Genomic DNA, 20,501 nt, shown 5'->3' on the forward strand with positions numbered 1-20,501 from the left:
CCATCTTTAACTATATTTCTTCTCCTTATTCTTTCAGCTGCTCTCTTTCCGAGTCACCAAAGCAGTTCATCTTCTTATGTCTCATTCTGTCTCTAGCATCCTGTTCTGTAACACTGACCCTCCTTCACTACATCCCGCTAACATGCCTTCCTCCTCCGCTCTTTCTTTTTCTTTAGCCAGCAGCAGCACAGTGTTGGTCAACAGCACCGGGCGTGGTCATTGCTATTAATTAACAATGATACTGGCCTGAAAATAACCCCTTGACTTGAGATGAAGTTCCACATGGCTAGAGTCCAGTCAATGACCATCTGGCAACCACAAGCCCAGGTAGGGTAGTGAGCACTGTTGCCAAGTGGTTCCTGGAGGTCAATGGTACCAGGTGAGGTGTATAATGCTGCACCAAAAGCCTTTTGTGATTGCTTTGGTTGCCAAGAATTCAAGCTAGTTTTCATTGACTTGTCTCCAAACACTCACCAAGCGTGACACAAACCAGAAAAGAAAACCAATCACCTTCAAAGAAAAGGTCGCTCTTTTTAAAGGTTCAGCGTCACTCAGCCAGAAGTTTGTGAGTATTTGCTGACAAGTCAGCATCTTCCACACCAAGTTCAGATTACAGCGACAGCATTAATCAGACAACCAGAAAACACCGGCAACTTGTCCGGAAACACACATTTTTCCTCAGCAATCAGCCTCTGTAATGCGTCTTAGTCACCAGCAACTCATCTGATGGCACAAAGCAGAGATATATATATTTGTTTTTTACAGTAATGGCACAACAGCCTGTGAGCTTTTTCACATCCAAGTCAACTTTGGTGTAAGGAGGTGTACTTTAGTTGTGCAAGTACATATGATAATACAACATAACAGTTTTGATACTTTAGGTGATTTTCCCCCTGCAGCTGTAAAGTACATATATTTTTGGCTTAAATGTAAGTAAATACCCATCATAGCTGCACATTTAGCCACATGTCAGTGAAATGCTGAGTATTGGGAACTACTGAGGACAGAGGGAATGAGTGGAAGTTCATTATGCCGTGTTTGTGTTCTGATTACTTCATGCGGATATTTAAAACTCCTTTTCACCATGAAACTGGGACACCGGTGGATGCCATTGTGACTGCTGTGGGACTACAGCACTCAGAGCCACCTCCTATAGATCAGAGTCTGATTTTCAAAGTCGGGATTTGGGTGGAGTGTTCCTTTAACAGTTCAACCAGCAAGACAAAGGGAGTAGGAGATGTGCAAAGGGAGGGAGCATGAGAAAAGTGAAACGACAAAAGAAGCAGACAGATAGTGATCTTGAGTAAAACAGAAAGATTGAAAAACAGAGAAAAATAAAACCCTACGAGGGACTAACGGAGAGAGATTAAAAGAGAGATTGAGAGTGAAAGAGTTATCCACAAGCTGTATATCCAGGTCACTTCAAAGTACTAAGAAAATCCAAAAGTCCCCTGGGCAGGCGGCCAAGTTTTACCTGCCCCTCCGCTTCTTCCATTAACACCCCTCCCAAACCAAAAAAACTGCAGCAGATTTAGTGCAACTGCAGGAAGTGTATATTAAACATTGGCAGTTTAAATACGGCTCCCTATTAACACCTCGGAACTGGATTGTGAATCATCAATAACGCAGCGGCCTAATTTTTTCTTGTTCCCGAGTTATCAGTCATTGTTCCCATCAAAGGTTTATGGGCCCCAGGAGGGGACGGTGCTGGAGAAATCGTCCGCCAGTAGAGTGATTAGAAGTTTGGAGATGAATGTGGAGAGGAGTTAAGTTTCAGAAACCAAAGAAAAACAAAGGAGAGTTATATGCTGCTGAGCAGAGAGACATTTTGTTGCTTCAGTTTGGTGGATCATCAATATTTAATGTGATGTGTGGAGCATATATTAATCTTTTGTTATTGGATATATTGTAAAATAAACCTCTGCTGGGGAAGCTTTGAGAAAAAAACTGAAGAATTTTCTCTGCTGAACTATTGGATGATTCAGACGACAGAGACTCATTCAATGGTGTCACATGACAGCTTTCAGTCAGCTGCTACCTATGAAAAGCAGGCCACTGTTACGCAGAAGGCACCTTTGCATTGGTGCCTTGCAACTTCAGTCGTGGCACTACTGGCCACCAGGAGATGACGGTCTGTTCTACGGACTGGCAAACCACGTTAGGGTTCAAAAAAATCAATGACCTACTAAAAGATCCAGTAAAGCAGTACGCCATACTGGAACACAGAAAGTATAACAACATGGATGTAGATTGAGATATCAGATATACTTTAGTGTAATACCATTTTGTACCATAAAATGTCCTTTGGAAAAGTCTTTAAAAACACTTTATTTATTTTAGTGTGGACAAGGAGGGTAAAACACCGCCCCCTGGTGGTGAAAGCTGCAGGTTAAATAGACTGTGCATGAGAAAATGCTAACTTCCTGTTTTAAGACCAGATGTAGAGTTGTACATTTCCAGTAGCTTTATTTTGCGGTTAATCGCTACTGCGAAGAAGGACTCCAAAATCATGTCCAAAACACGAAAACGGAAACATCACGTTAAGTTACAAAGAGCAGAAGGTTTGGACACTCGCCATTGCTGTGTCCCGCTGTGTCCCGCTGTTTACTGCTGGGGGGAGATTTAACAAGATCTTTCCACTCCTTTTCCAAAGGATCCAGAATTGCGCGCACAATGGCTGATAAAAATCAGAAGGGACGGCTTCACAGTTACGACCAGCTCTGGTGTGTACTCCGTATTTTGAGACTTGAGAAATCTTCGTGTCTTCCTCTGGGAAACGTTATCTTTGGCCGAAAGTTGTTCCATCGTTATTCCACTGGAATAATTTTAAATAAAAAGACAGAGCGACCCGGAGTTTGGGAGCGCCGCCCTTGACCTGTTGATACCGTGGCTATGGCAACCGAGAATGACAACACGGAGAATGAAAACACCGATCGCTGGGCAAATGTTCAGCATTCAAACTACAGGTGAACATCAGTCAAAGCCAGATGTTTCCCCAGTTATGTCGATATTAGCCAGGCATGTACACACGTACACAGCATGTCAACAAACCGTGAAAAAAGTTACAGGATATAAATAAAAATGCTGGTAAGCGTCTCTATTTATTAGTATTTATGAAGGATATGTTGGGACTTACCTCCAAAATTATACAAATACTGAAAAATATAAAATTTGAATCCTTTCTCTCTTTTGCTCTGAGGCGTGGGGGAAAAATTATCGACAAGTCGATGAAGATCATCTACAGATATATTTGGTAAATGCCCAAGACGTCTTGAGAAATGTAAATGGCCGCTTGATTCATCCATTTGGTTGACTTGTTTTGGAAAACCCGACTGTAAACAAGGCGCGACTATCACACCGGAAGCCAGAGGAGTTTCCCCACCGGAAGTAGCATACGCTAATGCGCACATAGTCTATTCAGAGAGGTTCACTGCAAAAAGTACCTTTAAGTAGCTGATACATAATAAAGCAGGAAAGATCTTTACAGCTGCCAATAGAAGAAGGGACCATCCTGCTAAAGGGGCTACAGACCTGTTTATGTTTGCTGAGGTTTCACAGATTTCTTTTTATGTAATTCAAATTGTAAAGTTACAGCAAAGTTTGTGCAGACCTGACCGTTGTGTCCTCAGTGGCTCTCTGCACAAAACAACTGTATTTACACATTTTATTTAAGATTTCCTCGAACGTATTGGTTTCTCTCGAGTTAAAGGGGTATTAAGTAATTTAGTGTCTAGACACAGAGCGCTCCCTGTGATACAGACTGCAGCCAGAAATCTGAGCAGCTGAAGGAATAGTTGTTTAGTCACTCGTATTGATCCAAACTCTATCAACCCTCTGCAGATGGGGATTCTGTGCTGCAGTGAAAAAAAGAGAAAATCTTACTTATTGCTCTTTTACAGCTAAGCAGAATGAGGCGAGCGTAATAAAGTGAGCAGCCAGGACGGACAGGTAATCAGACATATGGGCGAGAGGACAGTTGAGACAGGCGAGCAGACAGTCGCATTACTGCAGAGACAAACAGTCGGACAGCATAATAGGCAGACAGACAGGCAATCACGCAGCCACTCAGGAAGGGCCGCTTAATCACAGCGTGATTTCCTGAGCAGGCGAACACGAGCGCTACAAAAGGCTGTATCGTCCTGCGTATCACAGCGTTCTGGGCGGGGACTTCCTGCAGTCACGCTACAGAGTCTCTGAGGTGTGGATGGCGGCGTCCCCATAGGAGACCTCGAGGAATGTAGGCTGAGAAGCACGTAGTGAGGGTGCTCTGTGGTCACTGCCTCCCAGGTCCGTTATTTATAAGCACACAGTGAAGACTTCAAGCACATAACTGGTTTTTGAAGGGAACACTGGTGGAATGACAAAACCTTTAGAGTGCTTTTTAATTGTGTATGCATACAGTTTTATATCACCAATTACAAAAAACACAAATGGAGAAACCCACTGTGAGGTGCGTGCATCGTGTATCCATGGTGATGTGTGTGCAGCAACAACAAATAACATCATTTGATTGGCTGGAAATGTTGAACGTTGGCTTGAAATCCAGGTGTTTTCTGGCACCTATAGTTGGATAAACTAGGATTCAGCTGCATCCAACTGTAACTGTAACCACACCCTAAAGACTAAATCCAGTTAAGTGGGTGACTTGTACAGTTGGCACAAAGGAACAAATTATCTATCTTTAGATTAGAGATCTTTAGAGACACAAACTGCTTTTGTAGCAGGTTGTAAACGTGATCATTTTAAATGGGCGTCTGTGGGTACTGACTGATGGGAAGCCCCAAGTGGACATTAGAGGAACTACAGCTTTGGCAGTCCAGTTTCAGCTTTAGTCCTTTTTAATAGGAAAGTTTCATTAATCCAGTTTCTTTTTCTAACAGACTTTATTGGAATAAATCAGTTTAACCATCTACAAAGTGCAGCACAAGCATAATGTAATCTTACATTCTTACTGATAAATGTGTCATTTTTTCTCATTTTTCTATGAGTAGTGTTTCTCATAAATTGGCAGTTTTTTAAATTGGTCTACCACTTTCTTCTCATAGACGTTTTTTTTCTTTTGGGTTTTTTTGTTTCCTTTTTACTCATTAATTTACCATTTGTTTCTCATCTATTTATCTTCTTTTGTTTTAAATATGCTTGTAAATCTTTTCTCATAAATTTTTCTCATAACTTTAAAACTTTAATTTAAAAGGTTTTTTGTTTTGGTTTTTTTCACCAAAAGAAATGTTGCTTAATGTTACACAAAAAGTTTGGTGCCCGTGCCGGGGAATGAGCCGGTGTGTTTCCAGTATTTTTCCAGTGTGTGATCATATTTGATGTTGTTCTTGCAACACATTTCAGAGAAAACAATCAGCTCCTATAAATAGAAATCAGACATCAAAGCAAAATTTTACTGTCAAGTTGATGATGAGTGTTTAGATGAAAACACACAAACACAATGCGTCTACATATATGTGTGCCAACACCAGCAGATTGAGAAATCAAAGGGAGGAAATCCCAGAGCCATTAATACGAACACGCTGTTTTACACTTTATGGAAAATCTGGATTTTATCTTTAGAAATGAAGTAAATTCCAGGAAACATTAACTGGACGGTCTCACATTTTCTACATTTTTAACCTAATTTTTAAAAAAATGAATTTGTGTCGCTAGCACCAGGTTGGACACGCTGATTCTGCTGTTTTCACCTCATAAATGTCTCATTTTGTCTTCTAAATTTTTCTTTTTTTTCTTATATGTGCCAACGTTTCTTTTTTCAGTCACACAAGTTTTATTCTCATAAATTTTTCATTTTTTTCCTCTTTTTTTAAATGTTTTTCAGACTTGTAATTACTGTCAAATTGATGAGGATTTTCTTTTTGGGTAATAACCACCCCAAGGACTGTTGGGATGACACGAACAAGCACAATGCTTCTAAATATACCCACACCAACACAAGCACACCCAGATGTAAGTCAGAGTGCAAAGGGAGGAAATCCCAGAGCCACTTGTGAGGACATGCTGGTTTTACATGTAATCTGACTAATTTGACAGGAAGCATAAACTTTGGCCAGAGTTCAACATTCATGATGATTTTAATAGTTTTTATGCATTTATTTGTGAAACCAGCTGAATTGGTGGTGGTCTGCACCCACGATCCCCGGGAAAAGCGCTTTGTGTCCAGTATAATGTCCAGTGAGGACAGTCACCGCGTTCCAGGTTCATGAACTTATTTTGATGCCGCAGCTAACGGGAAAGGAAGTCCACCACATCCTTGTTGAACAATAAAACTTTGTCGTTGCGATCTTGCGGTGTTCATACTTCTGCGCTGTGAAGATTTAGGACTGGTTTAAACCCGGGTTTGTTTTTTGGTCGGGTCAAGTTTACACATTTAACTGTGATAATTCTGTAAACAAAGGTTTGCAAAAACATCAAAGTACAAATGGGTGCATTGATGAAGAGCCATTTTCGACTATCAGGATTCAGTTTATAGCACTGGGTTAATTACAGCCTCACCTCTCTCTGGAGCTGCATGGTGGGCTCTACAGAAGCCGATGGCACTATTCCCTGCACTTTGTCTTCTGCCATTTTAGCGTCTTTTCCTCAACACGTGAATTATTCATAATTTTGCGGCAGCGTTTTTATGTCTTTTATTTATTTTTTGTGGAAACACCACGCTCTATTCGCCCTGTTGGTTTGAAATTGTGAAACTCAAAATGCAGTTAATATTTAATGTTATAGAAAGCAGATGACACAATAGCTTTCATAATAAAAGTCGCCTGTGATGCGAACCCCATCGGATGCCGTTTCGGCCGTGACACTGAAGGTTAGGTGTCTTTTTCAGGTGTTGTGTTCCAGATGAAGGTGCTGACAGATTTTGGGCATCAGAGATGGTAAAGCTGTTGTTGGGGTGGGACTTCCTGTCGGGAACACTCAGACCTCTAACAGTGACCTTCACCGGACACAAGTTTCCATTCATGGCTCTGAAGTCAACAACAAGCCCTCATTTATCTATAGGAACTCTTGTTAATAGTCTTATATTTTCTACATGAGTGTTTCTGCCTGATCTATATCTATACCTGCTCTCTTACACTTTAACAGCGTCCTCGTTTGGCCTTTAGCCTCGAAATCAACAAGGTCATATCGACTTTTTACCTATTCAGGACACCCGGATAACAAAACCGTGCAGCCACATGCATGTTGGAGAGTTGATGTGAAAGATAAAGGGAGCTGAGGGTGAATGTGACGCTGTCCATTTAGTGGCAGATCTATATTCCTACCCTGGTGTCAGAAGGAATTGAGGAGATGGAGGATACAAGCAGCAGAAATGAGCTTCTTATGAAGGCGATCTGGGCTCAGGTGAGAGCTCAGCCGCTACTCTTCATCTAAAAACGCCAAGATGCCTCCTGGACGGCTCAGTGAGGGAAGGAGACAACTAAAATACTGGTTTAGGAACTTCTCGGTATCCCTCTGGAAGACCTGGACGGTGGTGGCCAGGGAGAAGAAGTAGAAATTTGATGGATGGAATAAAGAACCCACACTTTTTTTTTAGCTTTTTCCTCCTAATCTTCTGTTTTTGGGAACACAAACTGCCCACCGTGGCTTCGTGCTTAGCATCTTTGCCCTGACAAGTCTCCAAACTTGGACTTCTGTCAGAGGAAGATGTCAAACATGGTGCCAGCCGGAGCCAACTGCCACACTTGGTGTTTAGAGGAATTTTGGAACAATATCCTCACTGAAAGGCTGGTAATAACATCCCTGCACATGGTGCCAGGGGCTCTGCTGACCCTTGGCAGTGTCCCCGGGCTTTTCTTCCAACGGCCAGAACAAAACAACAGAGAACACTTTATTTATAGCAGCGTGACAACAAATAAAGTTGGAAAGGTCAGCCGTGGGGCGTCCACATGGGATAAAGGGGCCTGTTGCACTGCTGAACTTCACAGCCAGTTTTTGTATGCATGTCCTAGCAACAATTACACTTCATGGAACAACTTTTTAGTCCCGCTGTTGAGTTTCCCCGGGCACGCAGGATGCTTCAGATCCCAGCTTTACGTCCAAACAGGTGCAGCCGGCTGAGAATTCATCAAAAAGAAACGGCGGCTGACAGCATGATAATGTTTGGGTTTTAGCATGGGAATACGGATGAGCTCTAGAAGACGATAACAAGATGGCAAGAAGAAAAGCAATCCATCAAGTAAATCCCCAAACGGCCATTTCTGCTTGTTATATCAACCGCATTGTGGAGAGGGAGCTGAATGGGCATTTGGTAACAAAACAGCTTTCGACTGTAATGGCCACCACACTTCACTCTCTTCTTTTGTGTTTCTGGTATTTTCCTCCTAATTTAAAATGTGCTGGAGCCCTTTGTAATGCTAACTGTGCTTAAGGCCGCATGCAGACACAAAACTATGTAAAGGCAATTCAGACGACAGACTTCGACTTACTGAAGTTTGAGTTAAATCTGCACATCCCCCAAATAATATATCACTAAAATACTTCAAGAGCAAGCAGGAGAGTCCCCAAAGAAAACACGAACATGATCAGCACCAACGTTAACCCACATGCTTTATGTTTGGAGATATTAAAGCCTTTAATAGATTTTTCCAGGAGATTTCACTTCATAGACCTGAGCTTGAGGTTTTGGGCTGCACTCTCAATACATTTAACTAGTCTTCTTATTCTAGCGCTATCTTCTTTATTTGGACAATCTCTGTCTGATTGCATCTTTGGTAAATCCAGGTATTGGTTTTCTTTTAAGTTTACCTCTATATGCATCAGGAAATACTTTAATTAGATTCAGTCCTTCCTCTTCTGTGGCTTAGGCGTTTTTTAAATAACATCTTCACTGCAGGTGCAGTTGGGTCAATAATTTGTTGAACAGAAACATGTTTTTTTGGTAGTTTTGCATGTACATGAGTTTGTACATGAGTTACAGTGAGTTTGCTATTAATGCTATTAATTGACTGACACACTGCCTAGGTAAAGCTGGTTCCCTCTTAAATTCTCAACAGGTTACGCAAGAAAGGATGTGGATTTAATACCAAGTGTTTCCAACTTATATTCTGTAGGGAGGCCAGTCAATGACTGCCTGAAGTCTAGAAACCATGGAAATGACATTTAGATGATCTGTCAGTCCATTACAGCAGCTGCTGCTTGTTTTATTGTTTCATCTGGTTTCATCGGTCTAACCTGGCCTTCATGTTCTGCAGTGTAACCAGAGGTTTGCACCTTCGTATAAAAACTGTGCATTTACATTAATGAAGGTGATTGTTGACTTTGTAAATGACACGCCTACAGTGTTCTTGACTTGGTTAGATGTTGTAAAGTTGTTTCTCTTAAATATGGAAATAATTCTGTGATCATCTTCTTTAGCTGCCTTCGTTACTTTAAATGGTCAGAGCATTCATTCTTTTTAAAAATGTACCAGATTGGTTATTTGGGCACTCCCAAAGTTTCCACTGTTTCTGTGTGATATGGTTATTTTGTTTTTCAATCCTACAAATCAACTCAGATATTATGTCTGCTTCATTTAGTATGAAATAATGAGGAGATAATACTCTTCTGTTAGCCTCGCTAGTTCATTCATGCCACCCAGTACAAAATTCATGTATCTATTAGAAATGGTGAGGTAGTTACATTTTTGTATTGGATGTCTAAAAGGACAAATGTCCAGGTAGATCATGTATAATTTATTCTAATGGCCTCTGGTTTCCAGTTTGATATTCAATTCAATTCAACTTTATTTATACAGCGCCAAATCACAACAACAGTCGCCTCAAGGCGCCTTATATTGTACAGTAGATCCTACAATAATAGATACAGAGAAAAACCCAACAATCATATGACCCCCTATGAGCAAACAGTTTGGCGACAGTGGGAAGGAAGAAACCTCCGGCAGAACCAGGCTCAGGAGGGGCGGGGCCATCTGCTGCGACCAGATGAGGTGATAGAAGGAAGACAGGATAAAGACATGCTGTGGAAGAGAGACAGAGGTTAATAACAGATATGATTCAGTGCAGAGAGGTCTGTTAACACATAGTGAGTGCATCATGGGAATCCCCCGGCAGCCTACGTCTATTGCAGCATAACTAAGGGAGGATTCAGGGTCACCTGGTCCAGCCCTAACTATATGCTTTAGCAAAAAGGAAAGTTTGAAGCCTAATCTTGAAAGTAGAGATAGTGTCTGTCTCCTGAATCCAAACTGGAAGCTGGTTCCACAGAAGAGGGGCCTGAATTGAATGAATTAATTTTGGTAATTTGGAAAATTATCACTTTATTTATGACCTGAGTAAACACGTTCCTGGTGATTTTATAGTCTTGCTAGTTTGAGGCCACACTGAATGACACATTATGGCCATATTGTAAAAAAAGGTTCTTGTTAAGGTTTTAAAGGGTGAAAGTTAAGTCGATGCTGCAGGGTGTAATAAGAAACGGAGCCCTTTGCACTCTCAATGATAGATCGAGGCTTCACAGCAGGACTTTATTAAGCAGCAGGTGAGACACAATAGCTACATCCATCTTCTATATACAGTCTACAGTGTTATCTTGAGTGCATGCTGGAACAAAAAGGCGAAGCAGCTACAGACCACTTAACACAAAACCTTCTGGAAACATGTCTGAATCTTTAGCATTCATGCTAAATTAAATTGTAGATTCTGTTTCTATTTGTATCCATTTCTATTATTTTATTTCTCCTTTGCAGATGAATTCATATGTATGGCATTCTCACTCAGTCACTCTCCAAAGATACTAAACAGCTGATATAAAACCAAAAGGATGCACAAATGAAGCTAATTTACTCGCAGCAAATCTGGATCCAGATGAGGATCATTTGCACAAATAAAGCAGCAGAATTTAAACATAACAGGCAAGCAGGGACACAAAAACTCTGCTATGTGTACTGCCAGACTATTTTTTCATTGTGTGGACGGCCCATTACTTCACACTCTCAGATGGCTCGTAAGCACTAATGAAGAGCAGCTTTAATCAGATTCCTAATAAATTGACCATGTTTGAGGTTGGATGTACTCCTGCCAAGTCAAACAGAGTGTTTACCTCCACCAAAGAAGAAGAAACCAGGATTTAAGCTTAGCAGGACAGATGCTCGCATTCACGCTGGTACTTCAGTTGGATGGAGACAGACGTGCGTTTACTGTGATTATAATCATACGTGGCTGTGTAGTGGAACGGTACGTGTGGTTTTGATGTGATCTGAAGCATGTTTAACGAAGTTATCTGACATTGTTTTGGTCCACTGCAGTGGATAAGGCTTCATAAAGTCAGCAGCAGAGACAGAGACCAGGGCAAAAACAACTGTGCTCCTCCAGGGGTTTGCAGTGAATGCAGGACACACATTTAAGGTGGCCCAGGCATTTCTTTTAGCACATCTCACCAGATGCAGAAAGAAACTGAAACTCCATCACTCATTTTGATGGTTAATAATCTCTTTGGCGTTGTGCAGCGGATAAACACGGTCAGAAACGCAGTGACAGGTTCAGAGTGCATCGCTCAGAGGAGGAGGCCACAGTTCACGACAGCGGCTTGCTTCCTGTCCTGCTGCATCGGAAATACCAGAAGCGAAGCCTCCACGGCGGGACTCCGATGAAACTGCGCACACTCAGGAGCACACAAAGTAAACCCAAAGCCGTACACACCCCAGAAGCAATAAACACAGCCTCGCACGCTGATGCCGCCTCCCTCAAACACCAAAAACACACATAGGACACGTGAGGATTGTCCTCACACTGAAAACCTCCCATCCGCTGGAGGTATTGTTGGACTCTTCCTCCTCTGACGCCTGTGAGGCTCATGTTTAGAAAGAGGAAACGCAGCCTCGTCTGAGTTTGTACACAGCACAGAGGCAGAAGGTTTGCACCGTGTTCCAAACCTTCTGTATTTACACTCACGATGGCGTCTCTTGATCGCAGACTTTCACAATGAGACCTCCTCCACATGCTGAGAACTGTTTTTTCTAAACCATAGACATAATTCTGACATCATCTACTTCTGTTGTCTTTCAGGCTTTTTGTTGCTGCTGAGCAACAATTGTTGACACGTTGTTGATTAGGCCTCACAGAGCTCACAGAAACCTGCAGTTTCTCTAATGTCCACTAGAGGCTCCAGCAGTGAGTCGGTCAGACAGCAGAAATAAACAAGCTTACCGCCTGATTCTCCCATTACTCCGTCTTGTTTCAGCTCTTGGTGATTTTGGTGCATATTGAATCAAATAAAAATACACTGGTACATTTAGTCACCAACCCTTAGACCCGAGCTGACCTCTAGTAAAGTATCCTGGCTAACCAAGCTTACTATAGTTAGCTGACTATTAGCACTCCACCCTCGTGACCTCTGGCTCCAAAAAAAGCACCACGGCTAAAGTTACAGACTCACGATGCTGACTCAAAGGCCAACAGTAAGAAGAAAAGGAGAATCTATATTTCAAGATGGGAAATACTCACTGAAAGTTTAGATTTTTTTTTAATATATTTTTATGACTGATAGAATATTCAGATATAATTTTATGACTTTAATTTTGTAAATCAAACTTTAATCAGATCCTTACTTCCTTTTTTTGATCAGCCCCACGTTCCTCTGTCCAGCGTATGTATACCTCTGGGATCACCATCCCAGATGTCTCCATAAATCCCAGATGTTGTAAAATATCAGAGTAAATATTAAGGAGGCAATAGAAGTGATTGAATGTAAGCCTGCTGCTCAGTCTGTTCACAGCAGCTGCTGTCTCTCACTCACACACACACACACACACACACACATCCTAATTAATCAGTGTGAATTAGGCCAGTTTAAGTGGTGACATGGACCGAAATATGACCTCATCTCTAAAATCTCTGGGTCGGTTTTAAAGCATCTTATCGGGCCTTGTTTCCACTCCTCCTCTTCCCTCTGCACCTCCACACACTGGGAAAAGTCCATCAGTTGTTTACATACTCCCACTTCCTCCTCCTCCACTTGTGAATTAATGATGCGAGTGCCGCGAACCGCTCTCCTCTCCTCTTCTCTGAGGGAGTTATTCACATTTAAAAGCCCATAATCAAACACCTATGCGTTAAATGGAAGCCCATTAACGCTAATGGTATACCTTGGACCGAGCCGAGATGAAACCTTGAAGAACTACAGACTATTAGGGCACGGCAAGGACTTTATCCTTCCCGCGTTGAGTCACTGGCTCAGTCGCGTATCTGTCTTCCATTTCATCCAAAGCTGTTCTTTTGCAGCACCAGTAATCGGTTAAGGTCGGAGACTGGAGCTGGTGGAAAGCACTGGATCTCAGAGAGAAGGAAAGTTCATTTCTTCACTCATTTCTCTGTCTGTAATTTCACCGTCTGAGGGTTGTGATAGCAGCCTCGAGCGGAGGAGATTATTGATTAGGCCTCTTTTCAGGCAAACTGGATTTTCTGTTTTATAGTATTTAACACGGGGGGAATAATAATCACCGGCCTGCCTGGGTGCAGCCAGGTCGCTCTACAATCCAATATTTCCTTCTTGGGGGGACCTTCAACATCTGTACAGATTTTATCTCCCAAACTCACCCTTCAAACTCAAAGCGGCTCCTCCAGCAGGCGCTCTCGTGTCTGCTCAAGTCTTCCCTCTGGTTATTTTTAGGATACCCCCCCCTGTCTGTGGTGTTCAGATGGTCTGGTCCAAGGCATGAGAAGGGAAGGGGAGTGGTAGAGGAAAAGGGGAAAACTTCAACAATGACTTCATTAACACGGTGCCCGACACGACCAGCATAACTGGACTTCACAGCTCCGTTCCCACGCTGGATATATGGCTCTGGATTTAATTCTTTATGAAGCTCATGTGTTTGTCCGGTTCAGCTGTCAGGGGTGACATGGAGGCCTGCTGAAGTTTCCTCTGCTCACAGTCCTCACACCTCAAACAGCATGTTGATCACAAGTGAGTATGAGTTCAGCTCAAGCCTAAATGTTGTGTTACACGACAGGATGGGAGGTAATGAGATCGGCCTCCTAATGCTGTTTCTCTCTGATGGCGTTACTCAAAGGAGGTTTTTTGGAGATGAGTTTAGCGAGACATAAAAACTTTTTCAAAGGTTTGTTTGTTGAGTGACTTCAGATGAGACGTAAATATGTTGATTCTTGAGGCAGAAGAAGAATTTAAAGAACTCCAGCGCTGACTAAAACTTCTTTGTTGTTTGAAGGCCGTGGGCCTGAAAACATCACAAGTGAGCTTTTGAACTCTGGTGATATAAAAGCTCGTTTTACTGGCAGGAAGAGCGTGGGATTCACTCTGAATGTGCGTGGGTTACTTTTGAAATGTGATCCGCTGGAGAGAACTTTCCACCTGCTGAAGAAAACCACCGTACACATATTCAGACATTTTACTCTGAAAACACATTAAAGTACGTCGAAGGCACTCCTGTATGTAGACTCAGTGTAAAAAAGTTGAGGCTTTTATTCTGAAACATGGCACTTCATACCTGTGTTTTCCTTTTGGACCCTTAGTTTCTTTCTCACCATGTCTTTATTGTCAGTAATTTTGTGTTAATGTGAGGAAGAACCTGTTTGAAGTGTGGCGTAGCGGGCGCAATCAGGATGCTGTTTGGAGGTTATTGGTTCGATTCCTGGTGCCTTTTGTCCAAGTTCAACTTGTAAAGTGATTTGAACAGAGGTTCGGTATATATGCGGTTCACTGTGGCTCCACACTCGCCAAACAGCCGAAGCGTCCTCGGTTTGATCCCAGGAGGAGACTCCCTTTGGGGTTGTGTCAGGAAGGCATCCGGAGTAAAAGAATCTGCCCGACGATGCTTCGCTGCCGCTGTGGCGCCTCCTGGCGAATAAGAGTGCAGCTTCGTATATGCGCTTCATTGTTCAGTGAGTTGCTTTAGCTCTCTAGTTCCGACATTTTAATTCATCTTTTTGTTGATTATCGTGAATAAAGCGTTTGTGGCTTCTGGACTTTTGACTCGGCATAACCAGTGATTTTATTTATGGTGGTTTTTTTTATCATTTTAATTATTTAGTTTAATTTATAATTAATTTATCTCTCACTCATTTGTCAGCACTGTCCTTGTTCACACACACAGAAATGTTTGTCTGTAAGTGGTGTTGATGAACTTCCAGCATTGTTTTGTTTGAGTTTCCTGGCATCACAGGGGTATGTACAAGGTGCCCTTGGGTGTGGATCTCTTGGCGTACAAACCAGCCGTGGTAGTATTATTTGCTGAGAGTAAACGGTCTTGTTTGACAGAGCAATAAAGTCTACGAAAGGAGACAGGAGGCAGTGGCTTAAATCATGAGACTAGACAGTTATTCCTGCCTGTTCTCTTGCCCAAGGTTAGTGCTCACATGGTTCATTTACACACAAGGTCTGTTATTCCCAACTTGTCATTTAGTAGGGTTAGTGTGATGAACAGGTATATTTAATGCAAACCACAGTCTTTTCTACATATAGCCAAACAGTTTTTGTACCAAAACCCAACCAGGAGTCTCTAACAAACTACCTAAACCTGACCAAAACTACCTATTCAAGTAATTTTAGTGCCTAAACCTAACCACACCCATATGGAAAAGAAATAGCAAAAACTTATAAAAGACTTGCATAAGATGTGGCCTACTTCATATAGTGAATCTTATAAGGCTTATATGATTTACTCATGAAAGTGGCCACTTTCTCATTACTTTCATATATTGGTTTAGTAAGTATCCAAAACATACAAGTTTCATTTATATTATTTTTCAAGGGATCTTATATCTGTTTTCACTCTTGTATGCTTTTCATGCAAGTTTCACACAAGACAGATACAAACTTTATACGATTTATATAAATCTTTTCCATATGGGCAAATATCTCAGCAATTAGTTTTCAGTGTCTAAACCTAACCAGTAAATGAAAGATAAAAAAGTACAAACCCAAAGGCCACAACAGGTCACAAAGTGCAGTCTAATATCTGACACACCTGCAGCTTACACCACCTAATGCAGTTGTTTTGAGAGCGATTCCTCCCTGAATGTCTTCAAAAACCTCAACAAACACACATTTCCTCCTTTACATAGAAAAAAAAATAAAAGTTTTTCCCAGTAAAGGTTAAGAGAGAGTTTCTCCTCTTTTTCTAACTGCAGTTAATTCTGGTCCATTTCCTTCTCCAGATACTCATCTGTAAATGCCAGACAGCCTCATAAAAACAAAGTACAGCAGGTTTCATATCATAAATAATAATAATATATCAGTTGACCTTTTTTTTTCACCAAAGACAACTTAACCATAATTTATTTTAAAAACTGCAGTAAGATTCACCGAGGACCTCACACGTGTTGTTTTTCACCTAACAGTTAATGAGCTATAGGTGTTCCTACCTAAATGCACAAGTGGCTCATTAAGTATCAGGACTCACTGAGGTTTTAGAGTCAATACTGAGGTGAGACACGTTGCAGGCCAAAGCAAATGCAGTTGGGAACCTGTTGGGAAATGAACTCTTAACATTTCATAGTAAACAGTTCATATTCTTGTGCCAAACTTATGGTTGCCATTCCACTAATTAAGTCAAACATATCTCATTGAATCTTTTAATTTAAAAAAGTGTAAACCAGGTTTCTCATGTTTAGGTGTTACCTTTAGCTAACATAATGCATCTCTAGATCTGCCTCGTCAGTCTTAGAATGGTCAGTGTAGCTGCTCTACCAGGTATAACAACCAAGTTTAATATCCAGGCAGCCATAAAAAAGCATTTAAAAGGATTTGTGAAGTTTAACAGAGTTAGAAGTTAGCAGGCAGTTAGCTTGCTAGTTTCCATCTTAAGATGATATACCACGTTGTGACTGAGATTACTAAAACATACAGCTCTGCATAAATTAAGACAGAAAGACAGACAACTAAACAGCAGCAACGTTTGTAGGGTTACTGAAGTTGGGCTAGCTGCTATATAATGGTGTCAGAGATGGGCAGTAACGTGTATTCCGATTACTTTTTCAAGTAACGAGTAAAGTAAGGGATTACTATTGCAAAAAGTAATTACTGTTACCTTCCCGTAAGCACGCTGCGTTACTGCATTACTAAACTGTGATTTCGTTTGCAAGAATGTCTCATGACAGTGACGTAAGCGAGTGCGACGCTCTTGACAACAGCTGTGTGCAGATCAACAGTGGATCACATATCGAGTGCAGGAGAGAGTATGAGCGTGCAGCGTTTAAAGCGTGGAAGTACTGACCTTACTTTGAGTTTGATTCTATAAAAAGTGACAAAAACATTAGCGTCCGCTGTGCGTGGGAAGAAAACTTCTTTTTACAGCAAAAAATCCCTAAACTCTGAGTGAGCACCGACAGTACGCTGCCACGGGAATGCGACATTCACGGAGAAACTGCTGGACTTCTTTAAGTTGCTTGGAGACGTTTCACCTCTCATCCGAGAAGCTTCTTCAGTTCTAAGGTCAAATGGTGGAGAGTCCCAGATTTAAACCCAGTGGGAGTTTCCCCCCACAGAGGGACAAAAGGACCCCTGATGATCCTCTACCTAATCACATGAGCCAAGGTGTGAAAACAGGTGTGGGTCTCAATCAGCCAGGGTTTCGGGTGAGCTCACCCAAAACGTCTTCAAGCAACTTAAAGAAGTCCAGATGCTTTTCTTTCCAAGCTCCTTAGACTTTAAATGTTAAACAAATTTCTTCCAGTCAGAGAATGGTGCATATAATTTAATTTTTGCTTGACGCATAAAGTTAAAAGATTAAAACGAATAAAACAAGTTTTAAAAAGAGACCTTTTCATTTGATTACATTTTATATGATGGAGTATGCAGAAAAAGTAGAACTGGGCTGAAAGATCTATCGCTTTATTACCTATTCAGGTTGTAAATCATGTTTTTTTAAAGTAACTAAGTAGCTAATTACTTTTGAAAATAAGTAATCAGTAAAGTAACGGGATTACCTTTGGCGGAAGTAATTAGTTACTGATTACCTTTTTCAAGTAACTTGACCAACACTGAATGGTGTGCTACGTGCTGGCTAGCTACAAAGCTATGGTTAGCATAATATAAACACATTAGCACAGTGAAGCTGGTGGATGAACACTAACTTTTTCCCCTCAATAAAAGTTAATGTAAGAGTCCCTGCTGAGCAGATGATCCATCCCCAGCATGAGGTTAGTCATTAGCACACTGCTGCATTGTCTGGATGACTCGCTGTGAAAAACTCCTGATCCTCAGCTTCATGTGCACAAATCTTAGTTAGCCTCAGAGCGTTGCTTTTCTGAACCGTTCAAATATTTGGTGTCTGGCAAACCATGAGACGACTGATAATAAAAACCCAGAGAGGCCACAACGATCACTGACTATTTTTTAAGGGCTTGTTAAAATTAAATAGAACAAGATACATAGCATAAAACACATTAAAAAGACAACCGCCTTAATGAACACAGTGCAGTTTGTACCTAGAAGCAGGGTTCGTACGTCATCACTTAACAACGAGATACCTATTTTGACCAAAAAAGAAACTTTGAGTAATTTCTTTTGGTTAGGCAATATAGCTTATAATCCATTAAGCTAATGTAATGATTCTTCAAATGCAAGACTATATAACCTTAAATTGGGGGAGGGCCACACCCCTGTTTTCTTCATGCTAATTCTAGTTTTCTTCTTGTCCCAAATGAAATCTTTAACAAAATGAAGTCGTATGCTGCTACAGGGATTGAATTAAGAGTGATTCATGTGTATTAGATGAGTAAGCAGCCTCATGTTGTCTACCGCAGGCCTGAACTTAACGAAGCCTACTTGCTCTTCACCTATGTTCTGCTTTAGGGGCCAGTGAGCAATTGAGTGTGTCCCACTTTGAACTCACTACCCATAATGCCGAGTTCCTGAGAAATTATTCACTCCACCTCCTGAGTGAATAATTTACCTATAATGTACCTTCTTTCTTCTTTGCCTTCTTTCAGCCCCGCCATTCTCACATTAGTCCTCTGGCTCCAGTTCTCCAAATCCTCCACCCATGCCCAGAATGTTACCAATTTCTTGTCACACTTCTCCGCACATTTCTCCACCCGAGCATTTACATCTTCAACATCGGACACTCATTGTTCCACTTCGCCCAGCAGTCTTATTTGAATATTTTCTACTGAGTCTTTAAACTCAGTAGATTGCTTGATCGAAATAACAGATGCAGCCATCACTACCTATCAGGTACGAACTAATACAGCAATGACTGAGGATGAGCTCTAACAGATCCAGTATCCTACAACATAGATATAAGTTTACCACAAAACTGCTAACTACCAGTTTTAGCCTGCAGATGTTTAAACTGTCCAGAGTTCTCACACAGATGTTGAATTACTATTATTACCAATTATTTGCTATAAAAGACATTTCAGAATATCAATGAATCAGTTTAACAACATAACATATTAAGATACTTGATATAATTCAGGATAATATCAAGTAATTTAGAATTAAAAAGATGTTACCCTGAATTTAACATCATAACAAGCTGCTCAATCAGCTCTGTGCTGGCATTACTTACTGTTTTAGACCCGTATGAATGTGACCTGGATCTATTGATTAGATATGTGCATTAAAGAGCAGATGAAATGTGCACCTAGTAAGTGTTTTCCAGGAAGGAGAAAGATTTGATAGCTGTAAAACTCACTAAATACTTGAAATTACTGAAATGTGAAAGTAATTATATCATGCAGCAAAATAAAGACCACAAACAGACAACGAATAGTTTGATGTTTACGTTTGTACACCAGCATCAGTTTTATCCAGGACACCTAGAAGTTTCTGTAAGTGTACCGCTGAGGAGGGTTAATGAATGGGAGCTTGTATTTATTGGAAGATGCCATGAACTCAGGGTCACTGCTTCCTGAACACTTTAAACAGCTATTTCTAAGGACTTCAATGTAATGAAGTCTTTACACAAATGTTTTCACATATTTGTAAGCTTGTAAATCTGATTTTTTGTTCATACTGTGGGTCAAAGAGGAGAACGTCCTTTCAGAACCCACAAATTGGCTCATTATTACTGTTTGCAGGAACAAATCTCTTCAGCTTCAATTAAATTCACTTTTTGTAAAATCTGGGAGTTTATTTGTGAGTACTTGGCATGTTCTGTACTAAAGTGTCATAAGTTTAGTTTTCTTACAGAGTCCACAGAGCAGCCAACATGCAGTGGAGATAAAATGCCGTTACTGGACTCTCAGTCCTGTCAGTACAAAAAATCACTCGTGTATATTTTTACTGTTGTTGGTCTAAAGCTGCATTTCTGATTTGGTGAGTTTTGGTATTTGCCCCTGTGGCCCGTCATGACCGCGGGCGTCTTAAACTTTGCAAAGCTGACTCCTTTTGCAAAGCTGACCGAACTGACAGGAGAATACCACAGAGAAGGAGCGAGGAGGAGTACGGAAGCATGGCGTGCCGTTTTGACAGGCAGCTGACATACCTCTGATCTCCAACCACGCCTCTGTAGCCCTGGAGACGCTCCCGAGCGCTCCCTGAACGGCAAACAGAACATGGACCAGTCACGCAGACATTCAGTGAGGTGTAAAAAGCACTGCCCT

The 20,501-nt window shown here is 41.3% G+C and overlaps 1 protein-coding gene across 3 annotated transcripts in view; it reads left to right on the top strand.

Annotated features, from left to right (window-relative positions):
• si:dkeyp-23e4.3 (rho GTPase-activating protein 7) overlaps positions 1 to 20,501 on the top strand; it is a 99,815-nt gene that overhangs the window by 52,688 nt on the left and 26,626 nt on the right. Inside the window, exon 1 of one of the 3 annotated variants that reach the window (XM_005927886.3) lies at positions 12,752 to 13,899. The exons of the other annotated variants lie outside the window; for them this stretch is intronic. Coding sequence (XP_005927948.1) covers positions 13,887 to 13,899 — 13 coding nt within the window. The 5' untranslated portion in view covers positions 12,752 to 13,886. Of the gene's footprint in view, positions 1 to 12,751; positions 13,900 to 20,501 lie in introns of those variants that run through there. 3 annotated transcript variants of the gene reach the window in all.

This window comes from Haplochromis burtoni, unplaced genomic scaffold (genome assembly GCF_018398535.1).
Source record: "Haplochromis burtoni strain Fernald_Lab_line unplaced genomic scaffold, NCSU_Asbu1 Contig_105, whole genome shotgun sequence".
NCBI classification, from domain to species: domain Eukaryota; kingdom Metazoa; phylum Chordata; class Actinopteri; order Cichliformes; family Cichlidae; genus Haplochromis; species Haplochromis burtoni.